The sequence below is a fragment of the Podarcis liolepis genome (genome assembly GCF_965112155.1).
Source record: "Podarcis liolepis genome assembly, chromosome: 3".
In the NCBI taxonomy this organism is placed as follows: Eukaryota; Metazoa; Chordata; class Lepidosauria; order Squamata; family Lacertidae; genus Podarcis; species Podarcis liolepis.
Window position 1 is genome coordinate 93754207 of NC_139557.1, and position 15741 is coordinate 93769947.

Here is a 15741-nt window from a genome sequence, read left to right on the forward strand (position 1 = left end):
AGAATGGGAAAAATTTACAAGTTATTTAGGAGGCCATTGCACGCTGATGGAAACAAGAGCAGGATTTTGACACACTTGTGGTGTAAAAAGCATTGTGGTTTGATATAAAAACTGGAGTGCAGATTAATATGCACAGTTGTAGATGTTCAAAATAAGACTTCATAGACGGGATTAGGGGAAGTCGCAAGATTCAGAGAATCTCCACATACAGTATTACTCTACTGATGTGAGTTTATTTGCATTTTTTATTTGTAAAATTAATAAAATGTCTTTAAAACCCCCCAAAACTAAAGATACTCAGAAGTTCTTCACAAAGGTCCCCCCCTTAAACTGCATCCTCCCAAAATTGCCTCAGGAGGAGTCAGCAAGCAGGAGCGGGAGGGGATTGTTCCATTGGATGATCTGTTATGCTTTCACAGACAGAATGTTTCTAATAGTGTAATGTTGAACTCCACCCATTGACTTCAATGCGTCTACTCCAAATATGATTACACAATACTTTTGGTAAACTCATTTTAAAATTTAACAGGATAGAAATTCCATGTACCATTTCATAACACTGATGGTGTTATACTCTATAATCTAGTCATTACCATTTAATAAACCCATAATCTTCCTTTTACTGGAGTTGCCTTCTATTCAGCACATTCAAAACTCAAATTATTTTCAGAGGTGCTGCTGGAAGAGATCTTTTCAATTTGTGTGTTATTGATTAAAAGGTTCAGCAGCTGCGCAGACATATTTGAAGACATCTGGGCTCAACTACCAAACTTCATAAATATTCAGATTTGGCGTTTTGATTTGCGCACATCTGTATTTGAAAGCAATATAATACATTTGCTGAGAATTCTTACAGCTCTCTGCTTACCATTACTGCTGGAAATAACACAACGATTTGACAGCACAAGATGATAATGTTTACTTACCAATAATGGATCAGAGAAGTCTGGAAGATCTGGGACTAGTATTCCAACCAATGCACACACCACAATTAACACAGTACACATGCCTAAAACCACCACCGGCCAGTCAGCTATCAGAGCTGCATAGCTAGAAGAAAATGGAAAATATCTATTTAAAAAGGGAAGGTTTGTGTGTGTGTGTGTGTGTGTGTGTGTGTGTGTGTGTGTGTAGAGCCAAGGAGAAGATACATTTTACTTTACATCTGTTTTTACTTCATGAAGGTAATTAAAAAAAGAAAAACAATTACCACAATGTTTGTGGCAATTTAGGAGTGGCACTTCCAAAATAAATCAAGCTGATAACCAATGTTGCACGAATGCAACAGGACTACTGCTTCCTCTCATTCTACCTGCAGTCTCCCCTGTGTCCCCTAAATCTGCTCCAGGGTATTGTGAGATTTTTAAAACTTCTTCCTCAAGTTCATGTTTTTGGTCTGGTCAGAATATTTCCAAATTCAATACCAAAAGTAAACCCCATACAATGTTAGAACATGAGAAGGGCTAGGCTCCAGCTCCTCTGTAAAAGGTTTCAGGGATTTAATGTAATTATATTGCAAAACATGGAAATGTAATTTTGGGCCCAGTTAACTCAAACACGGTGGCTCGGACATAAAAGGAAACAGTACTGTATTACTCTGTGCTTGAAGACTTATATCCAGTTTTAAGGCTAGCACCAACAAACTGAAGAAGATTTATCTGGTATGCAAGACACAATTAAAAGGTAAAAGACTGGCCATATTTACTTAAAGGAAAGAAGACTGAAGAGGGCCAAATAAGTAGACCATTGCCATGACAAAGAGGTCACATGCTTACCAGATGTACAAAAAAAAAAAAAAAAGGATGAAAAACATGGATTCAAACTGCAGCAAAGCAAATTTAAGGTGGATATCAGAAAGGATTTTCCAACTATAAGGATTTTAGGGCAGTTACCCAGAGACGTTGCAGCGAGTTCTTCCATAAAGATTATTAGAATACCGATCAGTTGTTGGTTCTGTCTAAGGAATCTTGCATTTATTGGGACTGGTGTGGGTCCATGCTGGGAGTTAATTCCAACAATATGTTCTGACAATATTGAGTTGATGTGAGATTTCAACTGCTCTTTTGTGAACTGGAACATTCCAACTTGCAAGGGGGCAATCTTAGAAGAATTAGCTGCTGTGTTGCACTGCTCACAAAAGTAGGAAACTCAGACGAACCTTTATTTTATTTAACACAAAAAATATTCCAACAGTGTATTGTTGGACATCGGTATGACTGTTTTGGGCATCTTGGGCAATGTTTTGGAATGCCTACTCCGGCAAGTTTCTCTTTTCACTTAACAGATTTCTCTTTAACATAAGCTGTAAGGCAGAATGCTTTAACTGTCTTTGCAGGCAGTTATCTTCCTCAGCTAAGGAAATGTGAATTCAGCAAAAGGGGAAGAGATGCCAACTGCTACTCTCAGCAAAAGTTTGCTGCCTAAGGACATAAACATGTGTTGTTTTGTGTCTGCTAGCAACTCTTATGGCTTCTTGTTTTTGTTTTTCTTATTAACAAACTGGGAACAAAAAGCGAACGTTTTGAACGGTCTTCATTAGTGAATGACTACAAAGATGCACAATCAATTTCACCAGAAAAAAGGAGAGAAACTAGGAAGGATTAGAAACATGGACAACCCCCCCCCCCTTACAAATGAGCTGAATCTATTCTTCAGGCTGCTTCTGATAATGTTTGCTACAAAAAACAAAAAACAAAACAAAACATTTAAACAAAAACTGATAAAAGGTGGTGACGTCAACCTTTCTCTAGCATGTGTGTGAGATGAGCAGATTTGTGTATTATATAACCAAGGCAGAGAAAATTAACAGCGGGAAAGGTAACAACAATAAAACGCTCTAGTCACTCTTGTCGGCGGTCCATCCCTACCTACACTGTTTGATGCAAACTTTGTTTAGATTTTTTAAAATAAAAAAACCACATTTATTCCTAAAAGTTACAATATAGCTTTGTCCACTGCCATAATATCACAGAATGATCGCACCAAACTTTGTTTAGATGAGCATTGTGGGTTGAGAGATTGTTTGATAGAAATTTAGTCTTCAGCTTTAATACAATGAAGGTGTTACTTTCCCGCCTCTGTCTCTTGTTTGTGGCTTGTTTTCGATTAATTTTGTATTCTTATGATCATTCGTCACCCTGCACACCAAATTTATATATAAATTAGTCACATCAGATGGTGATGTGGTCAAGACTATGAAGGTATCCTCTGGAGTGCCCCTCAGCCCCCAGGATTCTTGCCACACCAGATCACAGTATTTATACTTATTTGGCTTCCTCATTACTTGAGTCCTGAGGTGGATTGAACAAAAGATGTTTCCATGAATAAAAACCACAGAAGAGAATATAAAGCATGGAAATAATTCACATCTTACCTTTTTGGCCATGTTAATGTTCTGGCTGGCCTGAAAATCAAAAGAAAAACAATCTTAGATAGATAACAAATATATACCAATGCCCAATAATTTCCCTCTCCTCATCATGTTTATAGAGATCAGCAAGAGGCAGTGAAGGGATTAAACTAGTACAGTAAGTTTGCTTTTCAAGGATCTATACTGTGCTAGTATTTTGATGCAGATATATCAGATGTACTTTGTCATTAAGAGCTTGCAAAACCAAGGCAAATTTTACAAGTTAAATAGAAAATTGGGGGGGGGGGGCACGATGATCCACAGCACTTCCTTTCCTTTCTACAGAATGTATTCTGGAAACGTTTCCCAAGTCGATTTCCAAAGTCAAGCTCATACCTAAGACACTCTATACAACACTGATTTTCTTGGCTAACAGGACAGAAACAAATAGGAAATTAAAAACCTCTATTTCTTAGATTGTTTAAAAGCAGTTTGCTTTTAAACTGCTATGCATTAAATATGAAAATATTTCATGTACACACCAAAATGCAATACACATTATCTTTACTTGGATCCGTAAGTACAAATATGCCAATATTATTTTAGGAAGAGAACGTGGCCAAGAGTTCTGAGCTGTTTGCTCCCTACAAACAAACAAACAAATAAACAAACAAGAGGTCATGCTCTGATTTAGAAAAAGCAATTCAAGCTTTGGTTTCCAAACTCTAATCAGATGACTAAAAAAGGCCCTCCTGGGAAAGCTGAAAATCCTCTGAAAAATGCCAGATATATGGACATGACAAACATAACAAACAGATGTTCAGAAATAACTTAAGCCATGGCTTCAGGTAAAAAAAAGAAATGTTACTTCACATTGAAGGCCAACTCTAAAAGGTGCCTCTGTTTGCTCCTAAGCTACTGAGTTGGTGGATAGTTTTTTTCAAGAAAAGTTCAATTGAAGGAAGGCATTATGTTTCTAGTTTTGAAAGAAGACAGTTTTCAAAACTGCTATATGATAATGCTATTTATGAAACCATGAAAAGCAACTATGAATTCAAAGACCATCACACTTGACATAGTGGCCCACTTTTGACAATGCAACCAACAATAGTGTGTTCTTAAACACATGAACCTCAGTCTTATGCACTCCATCTTCAGTCCTTAATATACACATTTCTCCAATATGTAACAGAAAATGCCTACACTTGGATCTAGGGCAAAGCATGTGGGGACCTAGTCATGGTTTATCACTGCTTTAATTAGGCATTCTATAGAATTCATTATACTGCTATGTTGTACCAAGCCCTGCTTGGAATGCACTTTTTGATAACATTTGGATAATGCGTGGATAAATTACATGAATCCACAATTCTCTCATGGGGAGTCAGGAGTGTTTGCCCTTCTCCACAATGCAGTTGGGGAAGGTGTTCTTGACAAACCAAACTGGAGCATTAAAAAGACCTTTTAAAACTGTGCATATCATCCATTAGCGCAGCGGGAAAATTCTATTTTGCTATGCCTTTCTAAGTTTAAGCATAACAGAAAATACTGTTGAAGTCAAAGATGGATAATGTTCCTAACCAACATAATAAAGTTGTCATAAAACAGCTGCAACGTATTGGTTACAGTGCAGGGCTTCATTCTGGTGCACAGCTTTTTTAATGCATACTTTTGGAAACAAAACAGTTTGATAGCAGGTGTGACCTTTAACATTTCAGACTTGAAGGACTTAATCATCGCTTTTGTGCAGCTCAAATATGCTTAAAGCCACTGAGTTGGTAGAAAAGGGAACATAGATGCAAGCTGGGATCTCTCCAGAACAATTTTGGGCATATCCATCGGCCTGCACAGATCCTGTGTGTGTGTGTGTGTGTGTGTGTGTGTGTGTGTGTGTGTGTTTAAACACTTTCAGCATGCCATGTCACCAAAAGCTTTTCAAACTCCTTACTTTTTATATTATTTAAGAGTGGCTTGCTTTGAAGTATTGCTGGGGAAAGGTAAGGGTGGTTCCTGCTTTTTGAAAACAAAATGCTGCGCTGCAATTATTTGGATTCATGTCCTTGTTTCCCAGAAAGATGTTGTGTGAATTATTTTTAAACGCTATCTCAAATAAAGTCATACTCAGCATAGGCCCATTGAAATCAGCGGACTTAAGTCCATTCGTTTCAGAGGGTCTCCTCCAAGTATGACATAAGAAATAAATACTGGCACAGATACTCACTGATAGCTTATGGTCTCTGAAGAAATTAATTTGTTTTGCTCAAGAACAGAATTCGGGTCTCTGGGCTCTGCTTAATAAACTAGCTCTCTAAATCGTATACTATGGAGAGAGTTCAAGGTTAAGTTAGTAAACCAACTCAACATTCAGAATGATGAGAGAGAAGACTGCTTTGGCAAAACTACTGCCATCATTTTCAAGATGAAGCAGAAAGGGAAATTGTATTATTTGCAAAGTTCAAAAATCAATTTGCGGGAAATCCATCCAATAAACATTAGATAGTCACCAGGGCTAGCTGGCTGAATTAGTCCTACTTGGGCCAGCAAGGAGGCCAGGGGAGAATTAGCTATGGGGCTCTAGAGCAGGTAATCTTCATAAAAGGGGAGGGGGAGGAAAGAGAAGGGGAAATAAAAGATCAGGCTGAATTCAAATTAAAGGCCAGGTGGATTAACTCTGTCTTACAGGCCCGGCGAAAGGAGGTTAAATCCTGAAGGGCCCTGGTCTCCTGGGACAGAGCATTCCACTAGGTCGGAGCCATCACTGAAAAGGCCCTGGCCCTGGTGGAGGATAGTCTGACTTCTTTAGGGCCCGGGACCTCTAAACTATGGTTATTCATGGACCTTAAGGTCCTCTGCGGGGCATACCAGGAGAGGTGGTCCCGTAAATACGAGGGCCCTAAGCCACATATAGTAAATATAGGGCACATGAAAGCAACTATAAACACTTACCTGGGGTAGTATAAACATGATAATGTTTAATGATGCTTTCTTCCCTACAAACCCTTACCTTCCAACTTTTGAGAGTTCACATTCAGAGGTTCAAGTGTTATTTTATATGGCTCCACTACTGTATATATAATTTAAGTCATGAGTGCATATTAAGCTGATCCATGAACTTTAAATGCTTACAGTTCAATACAGATGATGATTGAAGGATGCTGGCATTCTGACAATTGAGGAACAAATGTTCTCTCTAAATGTATACAGTGCCACAGTTAAAGCTTCATATGCTTGGCTAGCAGTTCTGAGAAAAAGCATCCAATTGTATTTCGCCCCCAGCTCTGCCTAAAGATAGACATGACTTTTCTTCTCACGTTGTGTCTTGTCACTCATAAATAGGCCTGTATTCCTTCAAGGTTCTACTGTTTGGGTTCAAATATACATAGAGCACAAAATTGGTACAGGATGCTGTAGCTTGCTTAATAATGGGTGATTGGGGTGCATATTAACAGAAGCTTTCCTGTCAGTCATGTTGGCTTCAAATGATTTCTAACTTTGTCTTTTGCTCCAGTATGTTGAAGTCAGTGAAAGTAATGGAAATCCAAATTAAATTGTTATAATTGAAGCTTTATATTTAGATGGGGAAAGGGATTTGCACCTAATTCGTGTTGGAAAGTGGTGGTTTGGGGAGTGCCAACGCTATTATATTCTATCGTTAACAGTGGCATTCTGCAATAGTTGCAAGCTATTTTACATTTCTCTAAGCACAACACTGTGACTCACATTGCACCAGTGTTCATCAATATGATTAATTTGTTCAAAATGAGTATCTAGCTAAGAGGCAGCATATCAAGACAAATCCCCTGGATGGTTAAGTCCAGTCAAAGGAGACTATGGGGTTGCAGTGCTCATCTCGCTTTCAGACCGAGGGAGCCAGTGTTTGTCCACAGACAGCTTTCCGGGTCATGTGGCCAGCATGACTAAACCGCTTCCGGCGCAATGGAACACTGTGACGGAAACCAGAGCACACGGAAATGCTGTTTACCTTCCTGCCACAGCGGTACCTATTTATCTACTTGCACTGGTGTACTTTTGAACTGCTAGGTAGGTAGGAGTTGGGACACAGCAACAGGAGCTCACCCCATTGTACAGATTCAAACTGCCAACCTTCTGATCGGCAAGCCCAAGAGGCTCAGTGGTTTAGACCACAGTGCCACAGCATGGAAGAGGGAAATCTTGCTGTAATTAAAGAAAAGTAACTCTCATTACGACTGTAACTTTTGGAGCACAGGGAGCCTGACTCGCACCAAGTGGGCAATATAGATAGTCAACTGCAGGAAAGTTACAAGGAAAAGGTTTATGCATACTGAACAGCACTCTCATTTTCAACCAATAAAAACAATTGAAAAACTCAAGACAAATGTGTATCAAAGTTGTCACGCCACCACCAAGTGCCTTTCATTGTCAATTTGATCCTGCCACTCTGTCTTTCGATATCATTGCAAAGTCCCTGCTTTTCATGTTATTTCTTACAATTTGCCTGCCACTATGGTAATAGAGGGACGCGGGTGGCGCTGTGGGTAAAACCTCAGTGCCTAGGACTTGCTGATCGAATGGTCGGCGGTTCGAATCCCCGCGGCAGGGTGAGCTTCCATCGTTCGGTCCCAGTTCCTGCAGTTCAAAAGCACCTTTAAGTGCAAGTAGATAAATAGGTACCGCTTTATAGCGGGAAGGTAAACGGCGTTTCCGTGTGCTGCGCTGGTGCTGCAGCTTCGTCACGCTGGCCACGTGACCCGGAAGTGTCTCCGGACAGCGCTGGCTCCCGGCCTCTTGAGCGAGATGAGCACGCAACCCTAGAGTCGGACCCGACCGGCCCATACGGGCAGGGGTACCTTTTCCTTTTTATGCTAATAGAAAACCACCAGAAAAGTCAAATATATAGTGAAACGTGACTACAGTAGCCTAATCTAGAAACTGGTACATTGGTTGTGCTAGGGAAAATGCTGTCCCCATATGCCGGGATTTGTATCTTAGAACAGTTTGCATTGCCTCTAGCCTTACCTAAGATTTTACTAATGTTCCCTTCCCTGCATCATATTTGGGTAATGGGTCTGCATTCTTTACTCTCTTAACAGACTGATGGTTAAACCAGATCCCCTTTCCGCACCCCCTCCCTAGCACTGAAGCTAAATGTTTGAGATCTATGCATTACTTTATCATCCAAATAGACTGTTACAAAGTCCTGGCAGCCTTTGAACACTAGGGCTATTCGTCTCTGGCATGAAAATCAAAGGAACTGACTATAAATGGATGAGGTCTTGCTGGGATCCAAAATGGTGCTTAAGCTTTGGATTTTGGAACAAATGGAATTTACTAGAAATGATTTACAGATCGTCGTTTTTCCAGCTGTCACTACCTTTCATTAAAAAAGAAGGCAAAAATGAGATACTGCATTTCAAAGGATTGTGCATCTTTATTTTTCCTTGAGCATCGCCCATTGCAATTATTTTTTTCTGACATTCTCTGTCTTCAGTTTTGGAACCAGCAGGACCACTTCAAACATTACCTTTTCCTACACAAAGATGCAAAGTGCATTACTTTGACGTGGATGCCTAATGCCCTGAATGTCCATAATTGGCCTCCACAGTCACTTACGGGCTCATTGTTAATGTGTTTATAGAAGACAATCTTACTCGGCTACAAGTGATTCCAAAAAAAAGATGATTTTATTTTTATTTATAATATATATATATGGTATTTCAAGATAGGTAGCAACTATTTAAAATAATGTAAGGCCAGGTAAAAATAATTAGAAGAGAGAACTGCCAATATCCCTCACATCTATCCCAGCACAGGACTTATACGTCAAATGCTTGGCAGAAGAGGAAGGTGTTCATCTTTTTACTTGCAACTTTTCCACCTCCTCAACTGCTTTCCCCTCTAGCAATTACAGGTGCACATTTGTGAGATTAATGCGCACATCTGGAAGTCTGCAGGAGGGAAGCAGCCAGAGTAGAAAGAAAGGGCCCTCTTGGCTCTTCTCTCCTCCAAATCAACCCTGCCCAAATCTGCTTTACCCTAACAGACATGGCAACAACACTTTTTGGTGCACACATTTCTGCATATAATATTCCCCCCCAACCCCACTTTCAGGCCTCTCATGAAAAGATACAGTTTGCTGGGTTAGCTAAATAAAAGGTTCTGAAATATTCAAAGACAATAAAAGTTTAATATCACTGTGAGTCACAATTTGAGAACAGGCCAACATCTAATTTGGAGCAGGCATTTTACTACTAAATACTTCATAAGATGAAATTCTTTTGTGCTGCCTTCTCCACATCCCTTCCATAACCGAAATGAAATTGAATAATAGTTGGCCTAAATGATGACCAAGAGGCTTTCAGCAGCATTTTTGGCACATAGTTGCTTCCATAACACACTTTATTTGTATACTTTCATTACACCTCCTATTTCAAGCAGCATCACAAGGTCAAGGTCACTTATATCTTTGAGAGGAAACTGAAAGGATTCAGCAAAAATCACACTAGACAACAGACTCCTCCAAAACTGAACAAGAGGAGAGACATAAAGGGTGAATATTGATAATTATATGCATGATTATAGTTGCTCATTAAAAATACTAATTCTCTCTTTACTGCATCCAAACTACAGTTTTGAAAACTCAACGCAAGCTGCGTGTTTCCTAGTATCCCTTAAAAGTTTTTCTTATGATGCAGAGACCTTCCAAAAGATAACACATGCACTTACACAGAAATCCTCAAGATATTTGTGAAAACATGCCAAATATTACAAATGTTTGTCATAGCATCTAAGGCTACTCATGCATTATGGATCAACAAGGGTGGGGGGTGGTTTGATGTATTTATCCACATATTTTCATCCCATATTTTTCTAGTGCTCATGCACCTAACAATTAAAAACACAATATAAAAAGGTACCGAATTTAAAAAAAAAGCCTGCTTAAACAGAAAGATTTTGACCATAGAGTAAACCACCCCAGAGGAGACCAACCAAGCCTTATGGAGCAAAGAGTTCACATATTTTAGATGCAGCCACAAAGAAGGTCTTTCTTCCATCCCCACCAGTCGAGGTTCCATAGTTGGAACATAGAGAAGGGGCCCCTCTGTAGGAGCTTAGGGAATGGAAAGGGTTGTGTTGGATGTGGTGATTTGCATGGTCACCTGGATCCAAGGCAGGGGTTGCCAACCTTTTTGGATCATTTTGAGAGAGTGCTTGGGGCACCAGTCACATAACAGCTGTTGGTGTGTGTGTGTGTGTGTGTGTGAGAGTGTGTGTGTTATGTGTGTGGTACAACACAAAATTAGAGAGGCAGCCACCCCTGGCAGCCTTATGTGAAACCATAGGAAGTTAGCTATGCCCTACTGGTCCCAATTGTGGAGATATACAATCACACTCACTCACTGTTATTATTGCTATCTAATAGCAACAGGCCACATTCCTAAGTACCAGGAAAAATATACAAGGTGGCCACACTACTCACTCTCATTTCACAGAAATCGGTTAAATGATACCTGCACTTTTTGCCCCACAACTTTCTTTTTCCAAGGGCTAGAAAAAAATTCAAAAAGAAAAATTAAAGCTTAAGAGTCTGCGGCATCTGCCCAGGGGCACCAGTAAAAGCCTTTGCAGCTGTCTATGGCACCAGGCTTGCAACCCCTGACATCAGCCATTTTATAGTTTGCTGCTTTGCCTTGTCTTGGATTTTAAAAATGAATCAAGTAGTTCAGCTTTGGAACATTGCTATTTAAGAGATGGAATTTAGAAACAGCCTGAAGGGTGTTAGCTAAATCTGTACCTTGTACAAAGCAACTTTCCTACAAACACACACATCTTCAAAAGAGTTTGCAATCCTAATTTTGGACGCTTTACTCTTTGGGCCTAAGTCAACAAAACCATCGTAAAGTAGTATTCCTGAATGACTTAGATGTCACCTAGGTCATTTGGAAAATTTGGGTTGTGCTGTATTTGCTCATATAATTATTATACATTCCTCCCTCTTTTTCTACTGCTATTTCTCTCTCAGTTTTCATAGGAACTGGGAGCCCAGCATCAACATTAAGGAGATCTAGATTCTACTAGTAGTTTTCACCAAGCATGTGCAATGCTTAGCCACAAGCGGTATAAAACAAGTCTCTTGCTTATATATCCAGTAATGGGGGTTGACTCACTCCTGACACACCTAGTTATTAAATTTCTTTAGCTAGTTTAGACACTTACTTTCTTTGCTTAGGGAAAAAAAACCCCACTCTATTTCCTTTAATCTGGTGTCTTCATTAAGAGAAAAGTGAAAGAAAGATTTGAGGCTACGTCCAAAGAAAATGCCAGTTAGTTCAGCATTTGATTTTATGTGTGGGGAAAGAACCAAAATAAAATAAAATAAAAATACAGAGAGTAACTGAACAGAAGTGGGATAAAATTTAATAGAATTTGCAGCATTAAAGTGCTTACAGTACTGAGCAGTGAAATGGGAGATTCGTGTACAGAATTGTTTTTAATCTTTTAAAACAAAAGTTAAAAGATTTAGAGAATTTAACTACCAGATACAAAACACAGTAGTGTTTATTTACATTTCTGTGCCATTCCAAAAGGCTTGGGACAAAGAGAACTAGAGTAGATTGGCATTATCATGTCAAATAGCTAATATACTCTTGTGGGAAAGTAGTACCATGTTTTGGGGGTAGATACTAAGAATACTTCTTCACATTACTTGCAACCAAAATTTGGGCCTGCTTCTCAGATGATAAATCTGTGTCTAGACTCAATAACTTGAAAATAGAGGTGGGGGCTTACGTGATGGATAGATGTGACAAGTTCTTGCACAAAGATGTCAGGGAAAACGGTGCTAGCCTGCCTCCCCACCTCCATTATGATTTCTATGTATAGCAAACTCAAGGTAAAGGTAAAGGGACCCCTGACCATTAGATCCAGTCGCGGATGACTCTGGGGTTGTGGCACTCATCTTGCTTTACTGGCCGAGGGAGCCGGCGTACAGCTTCCGGGTCATGTGGCCAGCATGACTAAGCCAACTGCATGTTTGAGGAGCAAACACTGTAACATTTCGAGCTGTGATGCTGCTGTAAAGTTCGTACTTGCTTGGTACAATATACAGATCTGTCCACCTTATAGTCCTCAAATGCTGTTGGCAACAATGGAGGAGTGTCCCTTTGGGAGTGAGGTCAAGCTGCTGGAAGGCTGCAGTGCTCAAATGTATAACATAACAAAACAAAACGTTGCTTCCCTGAGAAATTATTCCGTGATTCAGAATGTCAGATAAGGCTGCACATATGCACAAGGTATGCTTTTAGCACAGTTGTTTCTTTTCATCCACAGAAAAGAACTAAGAAAATGCCCCCAAAGGATTTTTTAACTACTCCAGGGACATGCTAGAGAAACCCCCAAGTCAATAGGGCTGGGCGATATCAGCTTTTCAGCATTGTGGTATATCACCAGCCAAACATTGCAGTCTAGCGATATACCACGATGTTGGGGGGAAAGCTGCATTGGCCCCAGCTTGCGAGGTGCCAGGGGAAAGTGCCACAGCTCTCAACGTGGGAGCCAAGGTAGTTTTGCCCCAGCACCTAGTGGGAGCCTGGGACAAGGCAACTTGTTTGTACGGTTCAGCTGGGGCATGAGAGGGTGGAAAGAAAATAAGGCCATGTTGGACATGATAGAAAGGGAGTGAATGAGTTGCGTTACAGATAAGAAGGCATATTGGAGCCATCAGGAGATGGGAGAACGCAACAAATCATGCTACAGAAGCTTCAAAGAGAATGGAAGACTGAGCACTTATGCATAGCTGATGGTGTAAAACAGGGTAGTAACAAAGGGGACTAACAGCATATCTAATTAAGTCAGCATGGCTGAAATAATGCTTTAATTAGTCAGTGTTGCTGAAATGATGCTTTGAGACTGTGCTGAACTGACAGTAATGAAGGGGGTGGGTTTGGTGGTTTTACGTTGCTGTTACCTATTGCGTTGCTGTTACCTATTGAGTTGCAATCCTTTGTAGCGACTTCTGCACTGGAGTTGCCACCCTGCACGTGCAAAGGTGAATGTTTTTTATTTACTACTGTGTTATTATTGACCTCCAGCAAGGAAACCTAGTTATTTCCCTACAGTGGAACATTTGGATCATGTCAAATCCCTATAAAGTAGGGTCTGTGATTTAATGTGCAGTTGGGAGGGATGGAAAAGGTTCCTGAACCTTTCCCCACCAATGTTCCTTTGTCTCCCAACATCACTTCTCCCCAGCCATTTTTCTCCTAGTATGGGTTGCTTCTGGAGTCCCAGAAGAGGAACAATAGTTGGCGAATTGTGGAGTGAAATGTAGTACGAGAGAGGAGTGGAGTGTTCAGCTTTCAGCTCAACTGCCCCCCACCAAGTTCAAATCTCCTACATACATATACATTTTATTTATTACATGTATATCCCACCTTTCATCCAAGAAGCCCCCGCTTCATTTTATCCTTGAGTAACCCTTTGAGGTCGGTTAGTCTGGGAGACTGCAAATGGCGCAAAATTGCCCCATGAGCTTCACAGATGAGTGGAGATTAAAAATCCGGCCTGCTGCCACCATGTCTATTTTGTCCTGAAGGCAGACCCTTGTATTTTTTAAAACTAGAACAAGCCAACATCAGTGGCTGGGTCCTGGCATGTTCTACTCACATTTATAATGGACCATGATTATTTCAAGCATCATAGGAACAAATTTCATAGCGCCACTGTGTTAGAAGTTCATTTGGTAAAATGCAATTGATTTATGATTAGTTGAAAAATTAACATGTAAACTTCTAAAATTATATGCGGTCATACTAAGAGCCTTTAAGTAAAGGAGGGCGATCAGAGAAAGTCTTGGAAGACTTGTAGATAATCCATTAGAAAGAGAGAAATTCAAGATCTACAGTAATGTCTCTGTTAGAACCAACCAAAATGTCATGAAGTCATGAGTAACCTTTCTAATTCCCAATATATATCTGAAACTATGCAAATATTTGACATTCACGTTCCATAAATAAACTTCAGAAAAATAAAAAGTCCAGCACTTGCACACATTCAAGAATGTTGAAAAGCAGACACCCTTGTTGAGTCTGGACTCCCCCTAATTATCCTGATTCTTTTAAAGAATTAGGGCCTTGCTGCTTAAGTGTTTTGAAAGCTATTCATCTATCTTCCCAAAATAACTCAGCCTTTTTGTCTGTGAATTAAGATGCTCATAGTTCATTCAGCGTACATTTTGAGCACTATCAAGCATAGCTTGTTCATAACTTGCTACAAGCTTTAAAATGGTCTGAAATAATACTTTTCATAATTAACAGTGGGACGGAGGTATATTCTTGTTATATTAATTATCTCATTTGCACGCTACAGTTCAAAGGACTACAGATCACTAGGTTAAGTACTGAATATTCTTCTGTTTCTTAGAAGCTGAGGGATGAAGGGCATGGGAAATGAGTTTTCAAACACTTTGTTGCTACCATTTGCAAATGCCAGATTCTAAAGGTCAAAAGACGTAGCTACTCCGGGATTGTGGAGCAGAGGCCAAAGCAAGAATTTACAAAACCCTTTTGGAAACCGAAAAGAACTCTGGTTCTAAAAAGAGAGTAATTACAACAAGGCCTTAGGTTGACTATGTAATGTGCTATCTTATTAAACTAAGAAAATTTAGCCTCTACAGACTGTATGTAGACATTAACTTGCCAGACATTAACTTTGAAATGGTTTTCAATACAGTGTGGTATATTTGCATAGAACCTAAGGCAATGGGGAACGCTTTAATGAAACTACAGCATATTGCTTTCATATGCACACTAAATAAGCAAAATGGGATCTGTGGAAAGATATTAATAAAGCCTGAACAAACTTTCTAAATTAATGTTGACTGTGACTAATTTATTTGAGCAAAGAGCTAGGCAGGCCTAGCAAGTGTCGCTGATGCACTGACATTCCAGAGAACCCATAGATCAGAAGTTTCTGGAGTACAAAATTCTGAAGGCATCAGATACTGGAAAACCTTTTCCAATTTTGTGCGGACAAGGGGAAACATAGGATTATATCCAGTGTTGCCATTACACCTGTACAATGGAACTTCCCTCTCATCTCTCTGCTGAAACTCCTTGTGCACCCTCAAAATCTGCTGCAGAGGGTTGCAGGATTCTCTGGAGTGGTTTTGGGGCACATGTGGAGAGGATGGGGTAGGCAACCTAAGGCCCGGGGGCCAGATGCAGCCCAATCGCCTTCTCAATCCGGCCCACAAACGATCCCGGAATCAGTGTGTTTTTACATGAGTAGAATGTGTCCTTTTATTTAAAATGCACCTCTGGGTTATTTGTGGGGCCTGCCTGGTGTTTTTACATGAGTAGAATGTATCCTATTATTTAAAATGCATTTCTGGGTTATTTGTGGGGTGTAGGAAT

General features: G+C 39.9%; 1 protein-coding gene across 2 annotated transcripts in view; it reads right to left on the reverse strand.

Moving 5' to 3' along the window:
- DISP1 (dispatched RND transporter family member 1) overlaps window positions 1-15741 on the reverse strand; it is a 90919-nt gene that overhangs the window by 16808 nt on the left and 58370 nt on the right. For both annotated transcript variants that reach the window (XM_083496017.1, XM_083496018.1), the window contains exons 3-4: window positions 3374-3403; window positions 927-1050 (exon numbers count right to left, since the gene is read on the reverse strand). In XM_083496017.1, the coding sequence (XP_083352143.1) occupies window positions 927-1050; window positions 3374-3403 (154 nt within the window). The remainder of the gene's footprint in view (window positions 1-926; window positions 1051-3373; window positions 3404-15741) is intronic.